General features: G+C 38.6%; 1 protein-coding gene across 2 annotated transcripts; it reads left to right on the top strand.

Moving 5' to 3' along the window:
- The first annotated feature begins 8,030 nt into the window (after nucleotides 1-8,030).
- On the top strand, nucleotides 8,031-25,799 carry snrpb2 (small nuclear ribonucleoprotein polypeptide B2). 2 transcript variants are annotated; one of them, XM_039738743.1, is made up of 7 exons: nucleotides 8,031-8,145; nucleotides 15,277-15,354; nucleotides 21,688-21,860; nucleotides 22,088-22,225; nucleotides 22,348-22,389; nucleotides 22,823-22,911; nucleotides 25,265-25,799. In XM_039738743.1, the coding sequence occupies exons 2-7, from the start codon at nucleotides 15,291-15,293 to the stop codon at nucleotides 25,422-25,424; spliced, it is 666 nt and encodes a 221-aa protein (XP_039594677.1). In that variant the 5' UTR covers nucleotides 8,031-8,145; nucleotides 15,277-15,290; the 3' UTR covers nucleotides 25,425-25,799. The 2 variants fall into 2 exon arrangements, with proteins under 2 accessions (XP_039594677.1, XP_039594676.1); XM_039738742.1 differs by lacking the exon at nucleotides 8,031-8,145 and adding an exon at nucleotides 8,152-8,251.
- The last annotated feature ends 793 nt before the right edge of the window (nucleotides 25,800-26,592 follow it).

The raw sequence follows: 26,592 nt of genomic DNA, 5'->3' as shown, positions 1-26,592 counted from the left end.
TGCTCAGGGTTAATGCCAAGGAGGATAAGCAAGTATCTTTTCTTTTCAGGGGAGAAAATGATTACTGGTTAACAGATTGAGTTTCTAAATTGGGCATACACAATTTTACAATTCTTTTTAGTCATTTTAAAAACTTTGTTCTGTACTGGTCTTACTGCCGCTTGTATTTTTTTTTTCAATTTGTAAAAGACTTGTTTTTAGTAATGTGGTGTCTATTGCTGCTCGCTGATATCCCTTCAGCACCACCAATGTCACCTCTACTTAAAACTGATGCTTATATTACTTTATGTATTCTTCAGGATTTTCCATGCTTTGAATATACTACATCTTATATTGGTTATCCTTTGTGTAAAATAGAGGGAATTATGGATTAACATATTATTTTATATGTTAGTAAAAGTTTAGCTTAGAAGTACCTGTATGTACAGAGATGCATTATGGTTTTGATTTCATTTTCATATTTCTTAATAATTTTTACTTTGCATCAGCAAGGGTGGCGCAGTGGGTAGCGCTGCTACCTCGCAGTTAGGAGACCCAGGTTCGCTTCCCGGGTCCTCCCTGCGTGGAGTTTGCATGTTCTCCCCGTGTCTGTGTGGGTTTCCTCCCACAGTCCAAAGACATGCTGGTTAGGTGCATTGGCGATTCTGAATTGTCCTTGGTGTGTGTGCGCCCTGCGGTGGGCTGGTGCTCTGCCCGGGGTTTGTTTCCTGCCCTGTGTTGGCTGGGATTGGCTCCAGCAGACCCCCGTGACCCTGTAGTTCGGATATAGTGGGTTGGATGATGGATGGATGCATCAGCAAGGTCGGTTTGAACTTATTTTTCAGACTTGCTTGCCAGTCAGGACTGTTTTTCTACTTTTATTATGTTTACTTGAACTGAAGGTTAGAATAGACTTCTTATCATATATACAGCCTTGCCTCTGTCTTTACTATTAATTAATGCTTTGTGAGAACTGCTTTCATCGCTGTGTACATTTGGCTTTTGGCACACTTTTCAAGTGTTTTGCATGTGTTTTGCTTTGCCTAATAAACAGTATCTTAATGTTATGATTCAAATGCAGATGATGAAGAGAGTGGGGGCCTGCAAAACATCCACAGACAAGGCCTACTGCTGGCAGTCTGACCCCAAACTCCACAGGCTAGTTTCAGCCTACTCAGGCCTAAAGGGCGCCCTAGCCTGTAAAGTACAAAATATATAAAAAATGCCCTTCCAGGGAAACAACTGAAAAAAAATCTGGATATCTAGGATAGAGCCAAAGCAAAATCTTTATAAACAAAGATTTTTTATTTATGCAGGGGATTCAAAAATTATTCTTTACTTTTTGAATGCTTTATTGTGATGGAGTTTTATTTTAAATGGATACATTTGTCATTAGTACCCATAAGTCTACACTTAATATCCCATAATGACAAAGTGAAAACATGTTTCCAAAAATGTTTGCAAATGTACAGTGGTGTGAAAAACTATTTGCCCCCTTCCTGATTTCTTATTCTTTTTCTGATCATCAAACACATTTAACCATTAGTCAAATATAACACAAGTAAACACAAAATGCAGTTTTTAAATGATGGTTTTATTATTTAGGGAGAAAAAAAATCCAAACCTACATGGCCCTGTGTGAAAAAGTAATTGCCCCCTTGTTAAAAGATAACCTAACTGTGGTGTATCACACCTGAGTTCAATTTCCGTAGCCAACCCCAGGCCTGATTACTGCCACACCTGTTTCAATCAAGAAATCACTTAAATAGGAGCTGCCTGACACAGAGAAGTAGACCAAAAGCACCTCAAAAGCTAGACATCATGCCAAGATCCAAAGAAATTCAGGAACAAATGAGAAGAGAAGTAATTGAGATCTATCAGTCTGGTAAAGGTTATAAAGCCATTTCTAAAGCTTTGGGACTCCAGCGAACCACAGTGAGAGCCATTATCCACAAATGGCAAAAACATGGAACAGTGGTGAACCTTCCCAGGAGTGGCCGGCCGACCAAAATTACCCCAAGAGCGCAGAGACGACTCATCCGAGAGGTCACAAAAGACCCCAGGACAACGTCTAAAGAACTGCAGGCCTCACTTGCCTCAATTAACTCCACCATAAGAAAGAGACTGGGCAAAAACGGCCTGCATGGCAGATTTCCAAGACGCAAACCACTGTTAAGCAAAAAGAACATTAGGGCTCGTCTCAATTTTGCTAAGAAACATCTCAATGATTGCCAAGACTTTTGGGAAAATACCTTGTGGACTGATGAGACAAAAGTTGAACTTTTGGAAGGCAAATGTCCCGTTACATCTGGCGTAAAAGGAACACAGCATTTCAGAAAAAGAACATCATACCAACAGTAAAATATGGTGGTGGTAGTGTGATGGTCTGGGGTTGTTTTGTTGCTTCAGGACCTGGAAGGCTTGCTGTGATAGATGGAACCATGAATTCTACTGTCTACCAAAAATCCTGAAGGAGAATGTCCGGCCATCTGTTCGTCAACTCAAGCTGAAGCGATCTTGGGTGCTGCAACAGGACAATGACCCAAAACACACCAGCAAATCCACCTCTGAATGGCTGAAGAAAAACAAAATGAAGACTTTGGAGTGGCCTAGTCAAAGTCCTGACCTGAATCCAATTGAGATGCTATGGCATGACCTTAAAAAGGCGGTTCATGCTAGAAAACCCTCAAATAAAGCTGAATTACAACAATTCTGCAAAGATGAGTGGGCCAAAATTCCTCCAGAGCGCTGTGAAAGACTCATTGCAAGTTATCGCAAACGCTTGATTGCAGTTATTGCTGCTAAGGGTGGCCCAACCAGTTATTAGGTTCAGGGGGCAATTACGTTTTCACACAGGGCCATGTAGGTTTGGATTTTTTTCTCCTAAATAATAAAACCATCATTTAAAAACTGCATTTTGTGTTTACTTGTGTTATATTTGACTAATGGTTAAATGTGTTTGATGATCAGAAACATTTTGTGTGACAAACATGCAAAAGAATAAGAAATCAGGAAGGGGGCAAATAGTTTTTCACACCACTGTATTATAAATATAAACCTGAAATCTCTCATTTCTGCTGTGGCACTCCAAATTGTGGTCAAGTAAGAGCCTGTTTGTGGTAATCATCCACAAGATGTGTTTAAAATTTGATTGGACACCACCTATGGCAACTTGAATTTTTTGGATTTCATTTATAAAAGCACACAACTATGTGGAGAAGGTTCACAATATGCATAGCATGTCAGGACAAACACCACAAACTACAATCAGGGCCATCTGTTAAGCTTTGAGTGTTCCCAGGAGCACAGTGGCCTCTATAATTGTGCAATGGAAAAACTTTGGATCACCAGGTCTCATCCTAGGGCTGGCCATCTGGCCAAACAGAATAACTGGGAAAATGGGCCTTAGTCAGGGAGATGGCCAAGAAGCCAATTGTCACTCTAACACAGCTTCAGAAGTCTCTGTTGAAATGGTAGAACCTGTTGGAAGGATAACCATCTCAGCAGAACTCCATCAATTGGGTTTTTTTGGTAGAGTGGCTAAATGGAAGCCACTCTGATCAAATGGCATTTAAAGGACTCTGAGGAAAAAGATTCTCTGGTCTGATTAGATAAAAATTGAACCCTTGGGGCAGAACTCCAAGTACTATGTATGGTGAAGACCAAGGAATGCTCATCAGCTGCCTAATACCATTCACTCAGTGAAGCATGGTGGAGACAAGATCAGGCTATAGGGGTGCTTCTCAGTGGTGGGGGCAGAGAGACTGGTCAGAACTGAGAAAAAAAGATGTATGCAGCCAAAGCAAGTGATGTCCTTAAAGATAACTTCCTGCAGAGTGAATGTGACCTCAGACTGGGGTGACAACTTTCAGCATGATAATGACCCAAAGCATGCAGCCAAGACAATGCTAGAGTGGCTTCGGGACAAATCTCTGACTGTCCTTGAGTGGTCTTGCCAAAGCCCATACTGAAACCCCATAAAACATCTGTGGTGAGACCTTAAAGATGGTAGTTTACAGATGCTTTCAATACAGTCTGAGTGTGAGAGGATCTGCCAGAAAGAATGAGATAAACTGCTCAAATCCAGGTGGGCAAAGCTTGTAGTGACTTACTCAAGAAGACTGAAAGCTGGAATTGCTGCCAAAGGGATTCTACAAATACTGAATTAAGAGTCTGAATACTTATATGAGGGTGGCACGGTGGCGCAGTGGGTAGCACTGCTGCCTCGCAGTTAGGAGATCCGGGTTCGCTTCCCGGGTCCTCCCTGCGTGGAGTTTGCATGTTCTCCCCGTGTCTGTGTGGGTTTTCTCCGGGCACTCTGGTTTCCTCCCACAGTCCAAAGACATGCAGGTTAGGTGGATTGGTGATTCTAAATTGGCCCTAGTGTGTGCTTGGTGTTTGTGTGTGTCCTGCGGTGGATTGGCACCCTGCCCAGGATTGGTTCCTGCCTTGTGCCCTGGGATTGGCTCCAGCAGACCCCTGTGTTTGGATTCAGTGGGTTAGAAAATGGATGGATGGATACATATATGAATGAAAGATTTCAGTTTTTTCATATCTTTCTGAAAACATGTTTTAACTTTTTCAGTTAGTGCCGAAACAGACGCTCCCTCACAATGCAGGTAATGTGCCTCATTTGGGACTCCATGTGCAACCGCTCATTCGACACAAAGTCAAACCATCGGTACCCAAGGATTTTCCGGAGAGACACAGTACCAAAGGAGTCCAATCTTCATCTCAGCTCCCTGGATAGCATCCATGTCTTGCAACCATATAACAAGACAGGAAGCTCCAGGACTCTAAAGACTTGGACCTTCGTCCTTTTGCATAGATATTGGAGATTATGAAAGTACTAAAATTTGAAAGTCTCAAAAAACTGATAGTAAAGATCACATTAGAGCTAACAAATGGAAATTATTACTCGGTGAAGTAACGGAGCAGCAAAAAGAGATTCAATATATGGACATAAGTGATATGACAGAAGTATGTAGAGATTGTTCAGCTTTAAAGTTTAAGTCTGGGACTTGTAGATCGCCTAATTCGTGTTTCCATCAGGGAAAAGCTACTACATGTTTAATTTTGAAGAAACCGCAATTCATTCAGGTTTATATTTATGATCACAGAGAAGCGATGCAACATAGAATTGAAAGAGTTAAATGATCGGACGTATTAGAAATTCTAGAACCAATAATGGATACAAATCCATACATCCAAAAATATCTCACTTTACACAAAATCTATCTGCAAAACATGGACAAAGAAGTTTTCTTGGATTTCCATATGAATCTGAAAGATCATGGTCGCATTTATAATAAACCAACACGTGACAAATTGTCAGCAATAATAGTTTCGAAAGATGGAGATATCAAAGAAAGAGTTGATATTCGTGTTGTGGCGGACGGCTGGGGACCATGCCCAGCTGGGATACCTGGAAGGACCCGGAGAGAGACTATACCTCGCCTGGGCCATGAGAGGGCAGCCCTTAGAAGCTCAACCCCACTGGGGCTCGTGGTCACCACAGGGGGGTCCTTGCAGGAAGAACGTCAGAAGGCACCTGGAGCACGTCCAGGTGGATATAAAAGAGGCCATCTTCTAGTCATTAGCCAGAGTCGGGAGGAAGAGGACAAAACTCGGGAGAGAGGAGCAGAGGCAATGAAAGGAAGGACTATGGAGAGGCCCGGACTTTAGAGAGGTGTTTGGTGCAGGGGGCACTGTGTTGTATGCAGAACTGTAAATATTGTAAATACGGTGATTAAAAGTGTATGTTTGGGACTTCCTGTGTCTGTCTGTGTTGGTGTCCGGGCTGGTTTCCACAGTGTTTATACAAAAGTGCATCACGATTCGTCGTTTCTGTCTAATAATTTGACTCATTCCGTTCCTTTACTCTTTCCTTTGCTTTTCCCTGATGGCGAAACAGGATGGTCGTATAATATGAAACACATGAATTTGGATAAATGAATAATACCCACACAATATTTCAGGTCAAAATTAGTGATACGTCCCAATGTGTTGTACATCTGCTTTCCCATACGCGAGCGGCCAGCCCAGGGGTTGGCAAGCGAAGCGAGCAGGGGGCAGAGCCCCTTAGTTTTAATAAAAATTAAGCAGTTACATGTAGATAATGTATTTTTTTTTACTTTTTATTTATGCTCATCCTGATTTCCATTCTGCCTTTCCATCATTGACTAATTAATAGGTCTGATGCTGAAGCAGTTTGTAGCCTTTCATCATTTAGTGTTGTTGTTCACCTGAGTGTCTGCTTTGCTTGCTTTTAACTGTCACTATTAGGATACAAAGAAGGGAGCAGACTACACAGCAATTTGGGAAAAATAATGGGAAAACAAATAAAAAAGAGTTAAGCATTTCAAGCTAGAGCGAAAAATAGAAATATTTCCAAATGTCTTATAATGTAAAAATCACACTGCTGTGCTTTTCTGAAAGCAGAATAAGAGAAGAGAAAAAAAAGACCAGCAAACTGAATGAGATCAGTTATTATCACTTATTGTGAATCTGGTTGGAACATAAAACTGAAGACACACGAGGTCCCCAGGACCGAGTTTGGGAACAAATACAATAGAAAGTACATTAATGAACGTAACCAGGATTACACACATTTGTAATAAGCTTGTCGTTACATTTGCTATCATGCAATGTTGATTCATCCGCTGCAAGCAATGAAGAAGCATCAAAGTTGACCTGACTGATTTATTTGATGATGAAAGACAGGGCCGTCTTAATGTATGGGCACATTGGGCACTGGCCTCAGGTAAGGTGACCAGACTTTTTTGGGCCAATCCGGAGACATGGGGGTGGGGGTGGGGGCTTGTGGTGGAGCGTAGAACCTACAGATCACGAGTAGGAAATCTAAACACTACAGAGTACAAAGCGAAAGCTTATCACGTGATTTCTCGCCAAAGTTGCAGGATATGGTAAAGCATGACCTCCGTCAAAACACCATGCATGTGCGCCGAGTTCAAATTATCGTGGTGATGAGCTGAAACCGGGAACGAAATCTTAAACCCGGGACATGTTTCTGAGTGGGGACAGTTGTCCGAAAACGGGGACGGATAGTCACCTTACCTCAGGACCATAGGGGCCCACAGTGTTTCAGATCTCTATGTGTGTTTCTGTTTTGCTATCAAAGCAGGGGCCACAGTGTCATTACATTTGCTATCATGCAATGTTGATCCATCCACTGCAAGCAATGAAGAAGCATCAAAGTTGACCTGACTGATTTATCTGATGATGAAAGACAGGGCCGTCTTAATGTATGGGCACATTGGACACTGGCCTCAGGACCATAGGGGCCCACAGTGTTTCAGATCTCTATGTGTGTTTCTGTTTTGCTATCAAAGCAGGGGCCACAGTGAACTACTTTGTGCTGGGGGCCTATAATGCTGGCAAGATGGCCCTAATGAAAGAAACAGTGTTAAAAGAAATTGTACCAAAGACAACTGCAAACTCATGTGGAGTCACTTGGAAGTGAAATGTCTTCAAGAATTCAGTATAAGAATATAATTTACCAGGGAAGGAGGAAGGACTTTTGTTCAGCAGATGGCAGCAATACATCACAGGCAGTAATGTCAGCCTGGCATACAACTGGAAAAACAGAAGAAGAACATAGCACATTTCATATTTCCCAATACAAACAATGTTTAGTCTTTCAAATCTGTTGGATTTGAGTTTCAGACTTTCATTGAATCTCCTAAATTTTATAAAAACGAGAGAAGCATCTGTATTGTTAATGTCTATTCTGATTTTCTGCTATGGTGATTTTTGTTGCCATTACTTATTCATACCCTTTAAATATTTTAACCGTACTGTTATTATTGAATTAATTCTTGTTTTCATTTTTTTTTTTTATTATTTGTTTGTAACATCTTTTATTATAAATAAACAATGTTAAAAAAACTGAGGTGGGCTGGCGACCTGCCCGGGGTTTCTTTCCTGCCTTGCGCCATGTGTTGGCTGGGATTGGCTCCAGCAGACCCTCGTGACCCTGTGGTTGGGATATAACGGGTTGGAAAATGGATGGATGGATGTTAAAAAAAAAAAAAGAAACGCCAGTCGCCTGTACTGAAATATTTCGGAACAAAACGTCAGGCTATAGTTGTCCTCACGAACTCTTTATACTGTTGCACAGGAAGTGAGCTGCCGGCGGCGCTTCCGGTGAGTGTTGCCGCTGCCGTAGAAGTGTGTGATTCATTCATATCGTTACTGTTTTATTATTAAAGCGGGATTTTTCAGTGGTTGAAGGCTAATGATTGGGCTTCAGGTATTTATTTTACTATTATTTATTATGCGATTTGAAAGTTAAGTTGTAAATAACCATCCCTTTACCGCATAGCTAAAACTGGCACGAGCGATCATGTGTTTGAAGAAAAGTATGTGTCCTCGGATTGGAGTGCATTTAACAATCTACAGAGCAGAAGAAAACTTTTTCGGCAGCGTTGAGTTTCTGTTAAAACCAAGAGTTTATTGTGATTATGATTTTTTTTTTTGATTGTTTGTTTGTGGCGCCGTAGTCCGCATGGAAGCGGAGGGTTCGAATCGTTGCCAAGGCACTCGCGGTTCCCTCGCACATCTCCGAGCCTCCCTTGTTGGGTTATATAGCCGTCTCTAAATTGTTCCGGGATGAGTGTGACTTGAGACGGACTGGCGTCCCATCCAGGACGGGTTCCTAAGTTATAGGCTCCGATGGCGTATGTTGTAATGAGCTGTTTCAGAAAACGAGGTGAAGTTTAAAGAAGTTGCTTAATTTCCAGTGTATCCGGGGCGATTTAGTAATAGTTAACTTTTTAGGCTCAAAGAATGGGAACATTGGGCCTGAAATTTTTAATTTGTTATATTCTGTCGCGTTTATGACTCTCGGTGGACTGTGAAACATGAAGGTTTTTGTCGCTATTATCACGCTTATCTTTTGAGACAACTGTTAAGACTGTATCAAATCAAAAGCTTAAGTGGTTACATTACTGCCGTAAGGCTTAATTTCCCTCCACAATAGGTTTATGCATGTTGGTATACATTAGTAAGACGTGCAGAATGAGTTACTTGGTCACACTATAGGGTGGTCTAGATCTAATTATGCAATTTTCATTACACTATAACTTATTAAGTTTATTACATAGAAAATCACCCGAAACATCCCGGACCATCGAGAAGTGTGCAAACTGACGACATGAAGAATCGTCCCCGCATACATCAGTCATCCAGACGATCTGGATCTGCATAATTAGATCTGGACCACCCTGTAGATTGGCCCAGAGATGCACTGGTACCCCCTCTAGGACTGAATGTGGTCTTGTTCCCAGGTGCTTCTGACACAGCGACTTTTTTCCCCCGAGTAGTATTAAAAAAATGCTCGATGTCTGATTAAAGAAGCAAGAACGTCAGTATAAAATGAAGAATATTTTTAACACCGGCTTAAAATAGACTTGCGCATGTTGGATTTTGAATTTCATTGCACGGTCTGCAATTCTACAGCGCCCCCGGAGCAATTGATGGTTAAGGGCCTTGCTCAAGGGCCCAGCAGAGTAGGATCTCTTTTGGCAGTGACCGGGATTCGAAGTGACAACCTTCGGGATACCAGCGCAGATCCTTAGCCTCAAAGCCTCCACTCTGCCATAAACTTAGAAACAAACAAAAAAAAAAAATCTCCATTCCAGAAAATAAAGACTAAAACATAAACACCACACCCTTACCCAGTTCGGAGATCCATAATAACCAAAAGCCCAATTATGTGATAATCCCTCATAAATACTAAGACAGCAAAAGAAAACAAGACAGAAGCAGAACCCAAATAGGCTCTTTTAGAACAACATTAGCAAACCTTTTACAATATGCTGGTGAAGTTATCCTTGTAAGGAAAATGTAATTTCTTTTCTAGTAATTGAGTCATCAATGGTGGATTGGGATTCTAGCTGTTCATGAAGTTAAGTTGATGCTTGGGTAATGTAGTATAGGAGATGACAACATATTTTCTGTTACAATCTAATCGTACAGTCTGATCACAAATTATAAATATCTAGAGCAGGGTTCTGAAATTGGGGCTGTGTGGCAGCCATGTTGAAATAGACTTTCTTTTAAAAAAAGAGAGCCAACTTTTAAAGAGTGTCTTTAAATCTGTGTCACTTAGTTTTTAAATAAGTATAACTCCAAAGGTTTTTTAGTTGTTGCTTTAAAGTAGCCCTGCATCAATGTAATTATAGACTAGAGGTGCAGATAGCAGAAATGAATTTCCCCTTGGGATTAATAACATCCATCCATCCATCTGGTGATACACAAGGGAAGACACACACCAAAAAACAAGAAAGAGTCAGTTTGGTCTTTCTTACTCTCGCCCACTCCCCAGCAAGTAGATTGCACTACGTGTGTGCCTTTATCTTTCTTCAGTCCAATTCACCAACATTACAATATTTTTAGTTTTAGGTAAAATTTTTTTATTGTACCATCATTTTTATAATACTTGTAAAATTTGTCAGGCTAAGCCAGAAGAATGCAAAATGAAGAATGTTAACAGTTCTGTTACAACAGTACTGTTCTTATATTAATAACTGATTGAAAAGCATTTGTCTTGCATACAAATTAGGATACACATTAATATAATAAACTTTCAGTAATCATTTGTTAAAATTCCAAAATGAAGTATTAGGCAAGTGGGGCTGAGGAAACATTATCTTAAGTGGTTTGTGCTTTATAAGAGTTCAGTACTGAACAATTTAACACTGAATAAATAGTGGTATTTTGAAGCATTCAATTCAAATAGGAATATGGCAAATAAAAAAGAGAAGCCCAGGCTTAAGGATATCACGCAACATTTGATTATATGTGTGTCAGTAGCGTGCTCTAGTTAAGCATTTACTTTGATTAATAGGTCTCCCATTAACCAAAATCATGGTGTGTGATGGCTATTAACAGTAACCAAGGATCCAAGATTGTGTCCAACTTTGCAGCATTGGGATTTATATTTGTAGGGTGACCAGACCTTTTGGGGAGCTTCGACTTCAAAAAGTTTGGGAACACCTGATCTAAAGCTTTGTGAGTTCTAAAGTGTGTAAGAAATAAGTAAATATTTTCCTGCCCAACAGTATTGGTGTGGAACATTCATAAATGGGTGACCTAGAGAGAGGTCAGTGCATGATGCCATTTGCAGTTAAGAGTTTTTCCCTGACAGACCATAGATAATTTATTCTTAAAAGATTAGCATGGGTACACAGTTTTAAAGGAATCATACAACTCTTTGCACAAGTTGAAGAAGACTGCATGTTATAAAATAATTCAATTTCTACTCTGAAATTCTAATTGAATGAACCCATAAGAGTTATTGCCTTAGACCGGGTTTATACTTCATGCTGCAGTGGACGCTCCTGCTACGCAAGCGTTGTACTGTTTATACTTGCGCGCGTACTTGCGTAAATTTGGAGGAATCCAGCAAGTGGCAGTGAGAGATATCATCGCAGTGAGAACAGGTTCGGCTTCGCTGTGTTGTGAATTTCCTGAAGCATCCATTAAATTCCGATGACACCTAACTGCAATGTCTCTGAAAAGGATGTTTAATGATTACATCCATCAATCCAGGGATTTGTCCATTCCAGCAAGCATTGGGCACGAGGCAGAAACAATCCCTGGATGGGGCCTCAGCTCATCGCAGAGTGAATACAAACACACACACACACACTGCCGTCATTTTAGTGGCACCAAATCCCTAAATCTGCATATCTTTTGAAGGAAACCAGAGCACAGTGTGGAAACTCAGCAGGAAAACGTGTAAACTCCAGGCAGGGAACACCAGCAACGTGACTGCATGCGAGACAGCAGCGCTACCACTCCGCCACCGTGTCACCCCCATGTGTGTAATTATTAACAGTATTCATTATTTAAAAAAAATTATTTATCTGTAAAATGTAACAATGCACTTTAATGCATTCCATCATGAAAGTGATATCAAGTATAAATCTAAAGATTCTAAATGTGTAGAGAGTTGGAATATCATACATTTAATGTACCCAGTGTGGTGATCTATTGCTGCTTTCCGCTGCTGTCAGGTCCAAGAAGCTTCTAGCGATTAAAAACTGGGATGACGTTTACAACGGTCTGCTTTAATGATAAAGTAAACTGCGAGGTTAAAGTGGACATCTCAAGATTAAAGCCGAAATTTCCACTTTAATCGCAAAATACATATTTTCACCATGTCCTTAATTTTTTTTTTTCTCTGTGGCTCAAATACAGCGCTGTACATTATGTTGCTGTTGTCAAATTGCAAAAAAAAAAAAAAGACGGCACAAAAGATGGTACTTAGTGTATGTGAGACTTTTAAAATGTATCGTGTCATTATGATCGGAAATATGCAACGCTTGAATATAAAAGCACCACGAATACATTTGTATGTTGGCATTTTGCTTCACCACATCGAACATTGAAACGCGCACATCGATCTCGTAGGATCCTCAAAGCGGCCACATGTAGATAGTAAACAGAGACTCTGACTTCACATTATGACTTTTAGCACACTGCGCCCCCCGACTTTTTGCTGGTACTGCAACTCGTGCACACGTCACGCTAATATCTGAGGACCAGCTCAGAGGATGCGTGAAATGAACGCTGGGAACGCGTGGCAGCCATGATGCGGGTGCGTATGCATTCTGAGCGTGAAGTATAAATGAGCCCATAGGGGATCGATGTGCGCGCTTTGCTGTTTGATGAATGGTTCAAAGTGTTGAAGCAAAATGCCGACATACAGATGCATTCGTGGTGCTTTTATATTCAAGCGTCGCATATTCCCGATCGTAATGACACGATACATTTTAAAAGTCTCACATACCATCTTTTGTGTCGTCTTTTTTAATTTTTTTATTTTTGCAACTTAACAGCAACATAATGTATAGCGTTATATTTGAACCACTGAGAAAATAAAGGACACGGTGAAAACGTGTATTTTGTGATTAAAGTGGAAATTTCGGCTTTAATCTCGAATTGTCCACTTTAACCTCGTAGTTTACTTCATCATTAAAGCAGACCATCGTAAACATCATCCCAGTTTTTAATCGCTACGAGCTTCTTGGACCTGACAGCTGCGACAAGCAGCAAAAGATCACCACACAGAACAAATTAAATGTATGATATTCCAACTCTTTGCACATTTAGAATCTTTAGATTCATACTTGATATCACTTTCATGATGAAATGCATTAAAGTGTGTATGTTACATTTTACATATAATTTAATTTAAATAATGAATACTGTTAATAATTACACACATGGGGGTGACACGGTGGCGGAGCAATAGCACTGCTGTCTCGCAGGGAGTTACGTGGCTGGTATTTCCTGCTTGTATTCCACACTGTGCTCCGGTTTCCTTCTAAAGATAAGCAGATTTGGGGATTTGGTGCCGCTAAAATGACGCTAGTGTATGTGTGCTTGTATTCACCTTGCGATGAGCGGAGACCTCGTCCAGGGATTGTTTCTCAGTCGTGCCCAATGCTTGTTGGAATGGACACATCCCTGGATTGATGGATTTAATCAATAAACATCCTTTTCACAGATATTGCGGTAAGGTGTTATCGGAATTTAATAGGTGTTTTAGGCAATTCACAGCACAGAGAAGCCAAACATGTTCTCACCGTGATAATATCTCACACTGCCACCTGGTGGACTCCTCCAGATTTACGTAAAGTACGCGCGCAAGTATAAACACTTCAACGCTTGCGTAGCAGGAGCGTCCGCTGCAGCATGCGTCGTGTCGCGTGAAGTATAAATGAGCCCTTAGGTGGGCGCAGTGTGTGTCGGAAAGTGACGTCAGTGTCTCTGTTTACTATCTATATGTGACAGAAAGCCTCTATGCAGGTCCTACGGGATGAATGCTTTGATGTGGTGAAGCAAAATGCCGACATACAGATGCATTCGTGGTGCTTTTATATTCAAGCGTCGCATATTCCCGATCGTAATGACACGATACATTTTAAGTCTCACATACCATCTTTTGTGCCGCTCCCCAGTTAACAGCAACATAACGTATAGTGCTGTATTTGAGCCACTGAGAAAAAAATAAAGGACACGGTAAAAACGTGTATTTTGTGATTTAAAGTGGACATTTTGGCTTTAATCTCGAAATGTCCGCTTTAACCTCGTAGTTTACTTTATCACTAATGCAAACCATCGTAAACATCATCCCAGTTTTTAATCGCTACGAGCTTCTTGGACCTGACAGCAGTGGCAAGCAGCAATAGATCACCACACTGAACAAATTAAATGTATGATATTCCAACTCTCTGCACATTTAGAATCTTTAGATTTATACTTGATATCACTTTCATGATGAAATACATTAAAGTGTGTATGTGACATTTTACATATAATTTCGTTTAAATAATGAATACTGTTAATAATTACACATATGGGGGAATAATTACACACATGGGGGTGTCACGGTGATGGAGCGATAGCACTGCTGTCTCGCAGGGAGTTATGTTGCTGGTATTTCCTGCTTGTATTCCACACTGTGCTCTGGTTTCCTTCCAAAGATATGCAGATTTGGGGATTTGGTGCCGCTAAAATGACGCTAGTGTATGTGTGTGCTTGTATTCACCTTGCGATGAACTGAGGCCTAGTCCAGGGACTGTTTCTCACTGGTGCCCAATGCTTGCTGGAATGGACACATCCCTGGATTGATGGATTTAATCAATAAACATAATTTTCAGAGATATTGCGGTAAGGTGTCATCAGAATTTAATGAGTGTTCTAGGCAATTCACAGCACAGAGAAGCCGAACATGTTCTCACCATGATAATATCTCGCACTGCCACCTGGTGGATTCCCCCAGATTTACGTAAAGTACACGCGCAAGTATGAACACTACAACGCTTGCGTAGCAGGAGCGTCCGCTGCGGCATGCGTCACGTGAAGTATAATTCCGGCCTAAGACTGTATAGCAGTGCACACCAGGGCATGTTTTTGGGATGTCGAAGGAAAATCAGAAATGGGTAAAGAGCTAACCTGACGTTGTCCACATAGAGGCTGAGGAGTAGTGGATAATTTACTGTTTTGGTTGGTGTACAAATACTGTATGTGCAACTTTTATTTTGAAAGTACAAATCAGTGACTGAGATAGGCTTTTGGCTCCCTTTGACCTTGTATTGGATTAAGCAGGCTTGAGAGAATAAAATGAGAATTTGTATTATAGCTTTTTTTGATAACAAATACTTTCAGGTGAAAATTGTCGATAAATACATGTGTTTTTTTATTTTTGTTTTTTTGTGTGCTATTCTGGCATTAAGTTTTTTTTATTTATTTTTTTTTTTTCAGCAAAAGATAACATCATGGATATAAGACCAAATCACACCATTTATATCAACAATGTGAATGACAAAATTAAAAAAGAAGGTGAGTGAAACCTAAAACATACGTGCAATATGTGTAATTTGAGGTTCTCGGTTATAGTACTGAAAGGAAGGAATTGCAACAGGTTTTTGTAACATTCCGTGTTTTAATTAGAATCCTGTTATTGCCACTAACGCAACATATTTTTATGAGTTTCACTTTAGTTCACTGCCTTTATGATACAGAACTATTACGTTGTCTTAAATGGTTGCTTTCAAAGTGTAATTGCTTCTTCATTTAATTACTTAACTAGCTGTCATATAGCAGTGTGATTCAAATAACCAACAGCTGAACATTTACTGTAACTTGCTTCCATTTACACGTGTATGTGCTGATCATGAAAGAATTGTTTTAGCAGGGCATTTGGAAAGAGAAAAATACAGAGGATAAAGTGAAGTACTGAGAATTAGTAAGCTGCTTCAGTCCACAAAGTGTTTGGGTAGCATTCTCTGAAGAGAAACTCTCCTGTTATGGCAGTTAATGGCTGATGTGGAAGAGTATGAGCACTAGCAAACGATTTGTCAAATTTCATATCCAGCAATAATTAGTTTCCAGTTGAGATTGACTTTTGCAAAATGTCGCATACACTTTCAGTACCATGATTAAGAACCCTTTCTTTATACCGCTTGTGAGTGTGTGTGTGTATTAGAGAACATAAAGATTAAAATTTTGATATTTACAGTAGTGACGCTTCATCTCAAAATAAGTTTGGTATTTTAACCTTCAGCTTTAATACTGAAAGTATCTAAGGCACCAACTCCTGATTGGTAAAATAACAAGTAGTCTGAATTTGAAATGAAAATTAAACAATAATTGGTAAAATGAAAAGAATATATAGCTGAAACTTCCTCACATACATCTTTCTCTGAATTTTGTTTTCTCTTGGCCAGCTTTAAAAAGTCTTTAAGATCTTATTGCATAAGCTTCTTTGAATAATAACCCTATAAACCTCTAGGTGGTATGTTTCACCTACAATTTTGATTGTGTCATTAAATTTGGAACCAATGTTAAAAAAAAAGAAAAGTTCCATGTTGTTGAAGGGTTGTTTCTGCTCGGTCCCTAATACAATTTCAAAATATTGAAAAGGTGCTCTAGATTTTGGATTGCTGTATCACAGAATGTCCAGGGGAATCCTGCCATTATCAGATATAATATGTCTTGTATGGTGTAGTGGTGCTTTTTAATAATTTCAGTTAGTTTCTATGTGCAAACAAGCATTTTAAAACACAAATTGTAGTGTCATTTTTTTCTAATATCGTGTAGGCCTAAAACTCCTTAAAAATTTAACTTGGCAGATTTAAAGACCTTGCCTTTATTCTAGCTGATGTTAACTGTCCTTTTTTCTATTAGGCTTAACTTTGTCAAAATTGAGAGTTGGTTGTTTTATACCTGGGAGCTCAAGAGTGATGAAAGTTTTATTTCCTCACATCATGAGTTAAATTGTGTACTCATTCTCTGTAACTCCTCAAAGTGCAAAATAAGATACAGTGCCCTCCATAATGTTTTTGGGGCAAAGGCATGTTTTTCTTTGATTTACCCCTCTGCACTGCAGTGTAAAATAACAAATAAATTCTTCAGACTTGATTAAAGTGCACATTGCAAACTTTCATTTAAGGGGATTTGCATACATTTCGGGCACGCCATGCAGAAATTACAACACTTTTCCTACTGGTCCCAAAACCCCCCATTTCAGGGTACCATAATGTTTGGGAGACAGCAATGGCGGGTCTATTAAAGCCGACATATTTAGTACTTTGTTGAATATGCCTTACATGTAACGACTGTTTGAAGTCTGCGATTCACAGACATCACCTGGTGCTGAGGATCTTCTCAAGTGATGCTCTACCAAGCCTCTAATGCAGCCCTCTTACTTATTTTGGAGGCTTGTCCCCTTTAGTTTTCTCTTCAGCATATGGAAGCAGTTGGATTTAAAATAGGTGACTGGCTTGGCAATTCAAGGATTCTCCATTTTTTAACTTTGAAAAACTCCTTTGTTGCCTCAGCAGTATGTTTGGATCATTATCTTATTGTAGGATATGTGTGCCGTCCAGTGACTTTTGGGGGCTTTTACTGAAACTTAAGCAGAGCAGATGTTTTAGTACACCTCATATTTCATTGTGCCTCGGCCATCATCAATGAAGAGAAGTGTGCCAGGACCTGTGGCAGCCATACATGCCCAAGCCATAACACTCCCAGCACCTTGTTTAACAGATGAGGTCTGCTTGGAGCTTGGACAGTTCCTTTTCATTTCCACACTTGATCTTGCCTGATGCAGGTTTTCTTTTTGTCTGCCCACAAGACCTTTTTACAGAATTCTGTAGGCTCTTTTAAGTCTTTTTTCACAAACTATAATCTGGCCATTCTGTTTTTGTGGCTAAGTAGTGGTTTGCATCTTGCAGTGTGGCCCCTGTGTTTCAGTTCATGACGTGTTCTGCAGATAGTCAGTCATCTCTGACACATCCACATCTGCCTCCTGAAGACTTTCTGATATGTCGGACAAGCATTTGGGTCTTTTTCTTTGCCATAGTGAGGATTCTTCTGTCATTAATGGAGGTCTTCCTTGGCCTACCAGTCACTTTGCAATTACTGATCTCACCATTGCATTCTTTCTTCAGGCAATCCCAAGGTTTTACTGATGTCTGTAATGGTTTTCTCTCTATTATAAAAAAAAAATCCTGTGGAATGAATGGCTAGGGGACGATACGTGATCTTCATGTTAAGATCACGAAAGACAAATAAAAGAACCGCGAGACGAAAGAGAATGGGCAAAAAAAAATCGGTAGTGTAAAGGGGAAGCAGCACACACAGATACAGGTGTCTCAGTGCATATAAAGGACAATACGTTATAAATAAAACGTCGATGAATAAAAAACTCGCATTAGCGCAAAAAAAAAGGAAATTGATCATTACGACCAGGTGTAATTGAAAAAAATAGCTGGACAAAGCAAGGTCAGAAATAAAAGGAAAAGAGCAGAAAACAGTCTTTTATCATTCAATGCAGAAAATGTAAATTTACACAATAATGGAACATACACTATGAGAATCTGTGGACCCGCAACAGTTAAAGCAACGACAAGTTTAATTTCAAAGAAAACAGTTCGGTCAGGTGTATATTTATGATCACGGAGAAGCGATCACAACGCGAACAGCAGAGACACAAAGTAGCAAAAAGGACAGTGGCTGTACAGGCTTCAAAAAGATTGAAGGGCAGCGCGACAGCAGCCTTCCCCCTGATAACGCGAGCAGCGTTATACATCCTGCAAGAAAGAATTTAACCATGCCCGGGGTCGGAAATAAAGGAGCAGTATTGTTTTTACAACGTCACACGTGACCAGGCAGTGAGCCATCATTTTAAAACAAGTCCACAGCCATCTAACCTAGCAGTTATTGGATTGCTTTTGGCAGAGAAGCATCATGTGCTCCCAGCTGTTAAAACAACGACATGCGACAACCAGAACAGGCAGCTCGCCATCAGCAGAAAGACAGCAATTGATCCAAAGGCATTGTAATAAAATTAATAATAAAAAAAAAATAATCCAAAGGCATATCCTTAGTGTGCGTTCAGCTGATCCCCCCCCCCTTCACAACTCGAGCAGCATTATAAGTATGGCAAGAAAGAGATGTAACAACTCACGTGGCCGGAAATAAAGGACAAGTATTGTTTTTTTCAAATGTTTTTAAAGTAAAAGTGAAAATAATGCATATGTAACAATTCCCAAGAAAATAACAATCTCTTTAAATTGTATATTGCCTGCCTAAGGTAAAGTCATCCCTAATGGAGGATCGCAGGAATCGTGGGAAAAGAGGGGTTCTTTAATCGGATTAGTGCTATTTTAAATATGGAATGGCAAAATGGAGGAGGCAGCTTGATGAATGAGGTCTCCAGGACTTGAAACAAATCAAAATCCAATGTGAAATTCTACTCCGTACTTCTAGAATTTTTATTTTTATACTGTATTGAGGATTTATTCTGTTCTATTTATTGTACTGTATTGTATTGACTCCCTTCTTTTTGACACCCACTGCACGCCCAACCCACCTGGAAAGGGGTCTTTCTTTGAACTGCCTTTCCCAAGGTTTCTTATATATATATATATATATATATATATATATATATATATATATATATATATATATATATATATATATATATATATATATATATATATATATATATATATATATATATATATATATATATATATATATATATATATAATAGAGAGAGAGATATATATTTTTCTCCCCTACAAGGGTTTTTTGGGAGTTTTTTCTGGTGGTCTTAGAGGGTCAAGGCCGGATGGGTATGGTCAGGGGCTGTCAGGAGGCAGGGCCTGTTAAAGCCCATTGCGGCACTTCTGTGATTTTGGGCTATACAAAGATAAATTGTATTGTATATCCGATAAACCAAACACAGGGGTGGGCGAGCAGGGGGCAGAGCTCCCTAGTATTCTTTATTTTTAGCCTCATAATGGCTTCCTTGATTGTCATTGGCAAAGCACTTGTCCTCAAGTTGAACAATGGCAACTACAGACTCCAGAGGTAGTCTCTAGGTAGAAGCAAGCCTAGGTATGTTATAGGTGCACTAATGAGGCAATGTGACACCCTGGAGTAATCGCAAACAACTGTGACACCAATTGTCCCAAACGTTATGGTGCCTTGAAATAAGGGGACTATGTAGAAATAGTGTTGTAATTTCTACATGTTACAACAAAATATATACAAATACCCTTAAATGAAAGTCTGCAATGCACACTGTAATCAGTGAATTACTGTATATATAATCAATTATTTGATTTGTAATTTTAAACTGTGGAGCAGAGGAAAAACACGTGTTTCTGTTCCTAACACTCATTTACTCCATTTTTTCCCTTTCCCTCTGTTCCACAACTGACTACAAAGTGTTGCAGTTATCCTTGATCGGTTTTCTGTTTGGTTTAACATAACTCATATTTTAGAATTTATCTGCATATCTCTTGGTTAGTTTATTTACTGTAAAGCCACACAGATATTCTTAAAACAATTGTATGTCTGTAGAAAAGCTATGTAAAAAAGAAAAGCATTTTCTTTATTCAGATGTGCATAGGGAAACACAATTTAGATAATCTGTACATCTCTTGGATATTTCAAAAAGAGTTGCATACATTTTATAGTGTTGTACCATTCATTTGTGGTTATGTAAATGGAAGTGGACTGTATTGATTTGGGTTTACAATCTTTCATCTAAATTGTTTTGCCGTGTACTGAGCATGCAAGTCTCATAACCACCACTTTGCCAGTGACAAATATAAATCCACCCACAGGATGCTTTGCTTTCAAGTGAATGCATTGAAAACTATTCTTAAGAATGGTTAATGGTTGAAATGGAGCAACTAATTTGCCTGTGTAAAACTCCAGAACCATTTTAAAAGTGCGGCGTAAAAGAGGCATCTCTGTCAGCCAGTATGTTGCTTGACCATGTTGAGTTTTACAATAGTAAAATATTTGAAAATTGCTTTAGGATCCCATTTTATGAAATGCAGTATACAAAATCAGTGTTTTATATTAGTAAGTATATTTAAAGTGCTGAATTGCCATGTTTAATATGAATTTTTTTTTTGTAAGTTTTTTTTGCCATTATGCTTTTTCATTATTTCCACAAAATGTTGTTTTAGTTTTATTTGTAGTTTTGCCTTCTTTTGGATTTGGTGTCTTATCAAGTGTCCAGGTTTGCAGCCTGCTACTTGGGATTGTCCCTGTTTTCTGGGTGTGTTTTGTCTTTTGGGCATTTCCTTTTTCATGACCAAGATGTATGGAAGATCTGATGCCTGATTGTTCTGGTGGCTTTTTAGTTTATTTATCCATCAGTGATAAATTTAAAAGAGCAATGTGTTTTTTTTTTTCTGTTTCATCTACACTGTTACATCTCTGGGACTGCCCTTTGAAAGCTGTGTATTTAATATTTGACAGTTTGTATGTTACACATACAAAAATAGAAGTATAACAATTCATAACATTTTATGCTGCTCAGTGTCAGTTAATCATTACGTCTGTAGTTATGAGTTATTTATTGGAAATTGAATAGAAAAACAGCAATTGAAAAAGGATGTAAAAATATTACATGTCATTTACAGTGTACATTGCCAAAAATGTGATAAATAATGGTGTTAATACCGTAATATGTAACTTGTTTAAACATAAAATATTTAAATTACCCAACATTGGTATTGCAATTGAAAGCAGTAAGTTATGTCATTTGGTTTTTGAGATGGTTGTTTCCAATGCATTACATGCAAAATCTGTAATGTTTAACGGAATATTAAATAGTCTTTATTTTTATTTTTTTTGTTATTGTAGAACTCAAGCGCTCTCTGTATGCACTGTTCTCTCAGTTTGGCCAAGTAATTGAAATTGTGGCATTGAAGACAATGAAGATGAGAGGCCAAGCTTTTGTTGTTTTTAAAGAGCTTAGTTCAGCTACAAATGCTTTACGGCAGCTCCAGGGATTTCCCTTTTACAGTAAGCCAATGGTGAGTTAAAATGTTTTCATTATGTATAATTTAAAATTGAACACTTATTTAAGCTCTTGCTCAGTAATGGTCTGTTCATAAATAATTAATACGCTATTAAAGGAGTTCTAGTCTTAATGTGACGTTTGCGGAGAAATAAACTGGCAGATTCTATTCACAGTGTGAGAAAAGCGTTTTTATTTATATGTGTATTGTCAATGTAATTAAGTTCTCTTTCCTTTTACCAGCGCATTCAGTATGCTAAAACAGATTCCGATATTATTTCTAAAGTGAAGGGTACATTTGCTGATAAAGATAAGAAGAAGGAAAAGAAAAAGAAAGCTCAGGAGCTGGCAGCTGCAAATGCATTGAAGAAACCCCAACAGGTAATGAGTTGCTTGCATCCACACTCGAGTTCAGATGAATTAAGAATGTGTGTTTTATTGAAAATGTGGGCAATTCACAAATGTCTTTTCTTAATGGGGATTTTTTCATTCTTCCTTTGTAGGGAAGCTCAAATCAACCTGTTTCTGCTACTCAAAGTTTATCGGTATGTTGTTAACTATTAATGTTTTGGGTGGCTATTTTGACAAGTGCAGAGTTTATTAATGTTTTATGTCCGACAGTGTCCTAACTAACTTATCCTGCAGTAACTTGCAAGCTAGCACAAGTTTTACATCCATAATTGTTTATTGAAAATGTGTAGTCCTCCGGCTGAATTATTTTTAAACATTACGTGAAATAGGCACACGTATTCAAAATATGACTCAAAGCACATCATAAGTTATTGAAATATTATATGCTTCTATAAATAGATGAGAGTGATAGCACTTTTTAAGTTACAATTTGTGTTTGATAGGATGAAGGAATTTTTATTGTTAGTGATTTGCTGTACAGAACCTCTATATTAAATGTGCAGTAATGCTTTGTGTAATTCTGTCCACTTCAATCACTGCTTGTTTTTCTTCTTTTTTCCTTTCTAGACGCCTGACAATCCTCCTAATAATATCCTGTTCCTTAATAATCTACCTGAAGAAACTAATGAAATGATGCTGTCTATGCTTTTTAACCAGTGAGTTTTGAGCCGCTCTTTTTAAAGATATCTCCCAAATTTCCAAAGAAAATATAATACTGAGATCAATTGATTGGCTTTGTTATTGCCAAAACCCTTGTTTTCCATATTTTGCAGAACTTCTAAAACATCAACTAAAATTCACACTGAATTGACCACCTCAGTTGATATGTTTTTAGCATCCTGGGTGATCATTTTGGGCGGTTGAGACTGTGAAATCATACTTGTTGTTGGCATCATATGATAGCAGTGCAAGAAGACTGCTTTAAGCTATATGCAGGCAGTTTTGCAGATTGCTAAATATCTTGGTATGTAATAATAAATGGCAGTCATAACCAAATGTTATTCCTAAACCTGTTTACAATTGAGTTACGTATGTAGTGGTCGTAATGGTATAACAAGCTTTTTTTGACCCTAGCCTGAGTATATGAGAAGACTGTGGAAAAAATAAGAGAACATATTATTCTAAAAGCACAGTTGTTTTGCTATAACACTGTTTTCCTATTAAACAAGAATGCAAGAAAGGGCAGTGAGAGTATATATTTACAGTTTTAAGTGATGCTGGGTAGAACTTAATGTTTCTGCTACACCTTATAATATACACTACCAGGCCAAAAAAAGTCACCACCTGGATTACACTAAGCAAATAGTTAAGCACCTTCCATTGGATAAGTACTGCAGTGATTAATATGTTTCAGATGGCCACAAGATATCTAACACTAACTGATGTAGCGAATAGCTTCTCATTTTTAAAACAACCATATCGGAAGATGTATCCTGTGGGCGTGAAAAAGATGTTGCGCTATTTCTGAAGGGTCACATTATTGGCCTGCATCATGCAAAGAAAACACCAAAGGAGATTGCTGAAAGTAGTAAAATTGGGTTAAGAACTGTCCAACCTGGAAGGATAGTGGTGAACCGTCATCTTTGAGGAAGAAATGTAGTCAGAAAAAAAAAATCAATGATTATGATCAGATATCATTTAAATGTTTTGTGAAATCAAATTGTAAAAAATTAACAGTATAAATCATGGCTGTTTAATAGTGAAAGTAAGAGCATCCCCACATATTCAATGCTAAGAGAACTCGAGGTATTGGGACAAAACAGCTAAACCACTTATCAGTCAAGTTATTTGGGGGTAAAAAAAAGGCTTTGATTTGCTAGGTAGCCTAAAGATTGGACTTTGGAGCAGTGGAAAAAGGTCAGGGTATCCGGGTATGAAGAGAGGTGGATGAAATGATGCACCCATCATGCCTAGTGCCCACCTTACAAACCTGTGGGGACTGTGTTATGATGTGGAGTTGCTTCAGTTGGTCAGGTCTAGGTTCAGCAATGTTATGTGCCCAAAAATGAGGTCTGCTGACTCTCTAAATATACTGAATGACCATGTTTTTCCATCAGTGGGTTTTTTCTTCCCTGATGGCACAGGCATATTCCAAGATGACAATGCCAGGATTCATTGGGCTCAAATTTGTAAAAGAGTGGTTCAAGGACCTTGAGACATCATTTTCACACATGGATTGGCCACCAGAGTCCAGACCTTGATCCCATTGGGAATCTTTGGGATGTGCTGGAGAAGATTTTAAGCAACAGTCATCAATATAAGATCTTGGCGAAAAATGAATGCCACTCTGAACAGAAAAAAATGATGCGACATTGCATAAGCTTATCGAAATGATACCATGGCATATGCACGCCGTGATCAAAGCTAAAATCAGCCCTACTAAATATTAGAGGGTGTGACTTTTTTTTTGGCCAGGCATTGTTTATGAAGACAAAATGGGTTTATGGGTTGCTTAAGTATAATAAGTGATTAAATCTTTTAACTGCAATTACATCGACATCATTTGAATAGCTATTTGTTATAAATTATGGTTGTGTATGTGAATGTGTCTTCAGCAGCGAGTTTACATGTAAGTAGGCCCTCCTTGGGCCCAGTGCTCTTGATTTAACTTCTGCTGCCCTGTATTGGAAAACCAAGGTTCAGAAATGGAATTTTTGAGTCAAGCATGCAGTTTTTGTCTCACTGTGTTTTTCACCTCTCTCATTTTGATTGCTATTGTATATATTTAACATGATACAAAGTAATTGTTTTTTTACATTCATATATTCAAAATCTTTAATGTTAAAGTGTGAGGAAGAGGCTTACAAGCTAATGCAATTACTTAACATAATGATGATATTGTTTACAAGCATCTGTGAAAGATAAGCAAGAAGATTAATTCCACTTTTTTTTTTTTTTTTCCATATGATGTGAATAATTTCCCCCATTTTCACATTAAGAGGTGCTGTTCTGTTAATACATGATTATGGTGAGTTTTAATCAAATTTTAACAATATCTTATTCTTTTAGGTTTCCTGGTTTTAAGGAAGTTCGTTTGGTACCTGGACGCCATGACATAGCATTTGTAGAGTTTAAAAATGAAGAAATGGCAGGAACTGCAAAGGATGCTTTACAGGGCTTCAAAATAACTTCATCAAATGCAATGAAGATCACGTATGCCAAAAAATAGTGTTATAGCTATTTGGTTTGGAAATACTGTAGGGAGTTTCATTTTTTAAAATGTCATATAAAGCCATGTACATCTGATTTCAATCTTTGAGGTATTGAGGTATTTAAAGTTTTTGTTCTTGTTACAGTTTTCTAATGTTTTAATGAACTTTTCATTTACTTGAGTTTAGAAATTGACATCCTGTGCTTAAAAAAATGAAATTTGTAGCAATTTGGTTTGTAACATTCACAAACTATTTAGATCTTCTATTCAAGTGATAGGCTGATACTTTTCCTCCTAAATGGGATTTAACAACTACAGTCCTGTGTGTTTAGAGGATTTTGTTTTTGATAGTTATCATCTTTATATGTTCTTTATAAAAAGAGATTTTGTTAAGTGTCTTTGTTTTTCTCTTCTCTTTTTCCACTTTCAACATTCAGTTTGTGGTATTATTTCAGGTTCCACTACAGATTGTAGGTTGCAACACCTAAATCCTTAGTGTATATCAGAGTCATATACAAAAAGTAGATTAAGACCACCCACTAGCGATGATCTGCCCAAAGGTTGCTTGCCCAGCTTTCTCAAGTCTCAAAGCAAATTGCTTCTTTTTGCCCACTGCTGCCTTCCTTTGCTATGTCTGTTCTGCCCACAAGCTTGCTTGCCACTGGGACACATTTTACCTAATGGACTTACTGTTCTTCTTTAGTCGAGCCTCTTCCTAATGTTTTCAGGCACCGGTTGACCAACTAATATAAAGGATGGGGTTGGTTTAACATATCCCAGCTAGGACTGGAGCTGACTTACATGTTCCACAGCAATGTTAAAGGTGCCGTTAGGTGGAAATCTGCTAACCCTTTGTGGTATCTTTTTTTTTTTTTTTTTACGACAGACCCTGTAGCTGATAAACAGAAAGTAGAAGGGGGGCCATTATTTATATTTCCCTAGTGGATCAGTTTATTGTCCATCAGCTGTCTTCAGTTTACTGTGAGGGTACAAACAGACAGTGCAGTGAATACGCTAGGAAAGAATACTTGTTGTAGCCTTGTGAACATCCTTCACTAAACCTGTTAAGGCAGGTATTTTTTTTCTAATAAGATTTTAATGTTGGCATCTGAATAAGAGCTTCAAGATGGAGCTTTGTGTGTGTGGCTTCAGTGAGAGGAGCATGAATAAGTCCTTATAACCCATA

The sequence above is a fragment of the Polypterus senegalus genome, chromosome 16 (assembly GCF_016835505.1).
Source record: "Polypterus senegalus isolate Bchr_013 chromosome 16, ASM1683550v1, whole genome shotgun sequence".
Lineage (NCBI taxonomy): Eukaryota > Metazoa > Chordata > Cladistia > Polypteriformes > Polypteridae > Polypterus > Polypterus senegalus.
The sequence above is the reverse complement of the archived record's forward strand: the minus strand, read 5'-3'. Positions and strand labels throughout refer to the sequence as shown.

Excerpts from the sequence above, each read along its gene's own strand:
- snrpb2 (XM_039738743.1), top strand. The coding sequence starts at position 15,291 with ATGGATATAAGACCAAATCACACCATTTATATCAACAATGTGAATGAC. Across the intron at positions 15,355-21,687 it reads TGACAAAATTAAAAAAGAAG|AACTCAAGCGCTCTCTGTAT; the intron begins GTGAGTGAAACC and ends TTGTTATTGTAG. Across the intron at positions 22,226-22,347 it reads CATTGAAGAAACCCCAACAG|GGAAGCTCAAATCAACCTGT; the intron begins GTAATGAGTTGC and ends CTTCCTTTGTAG.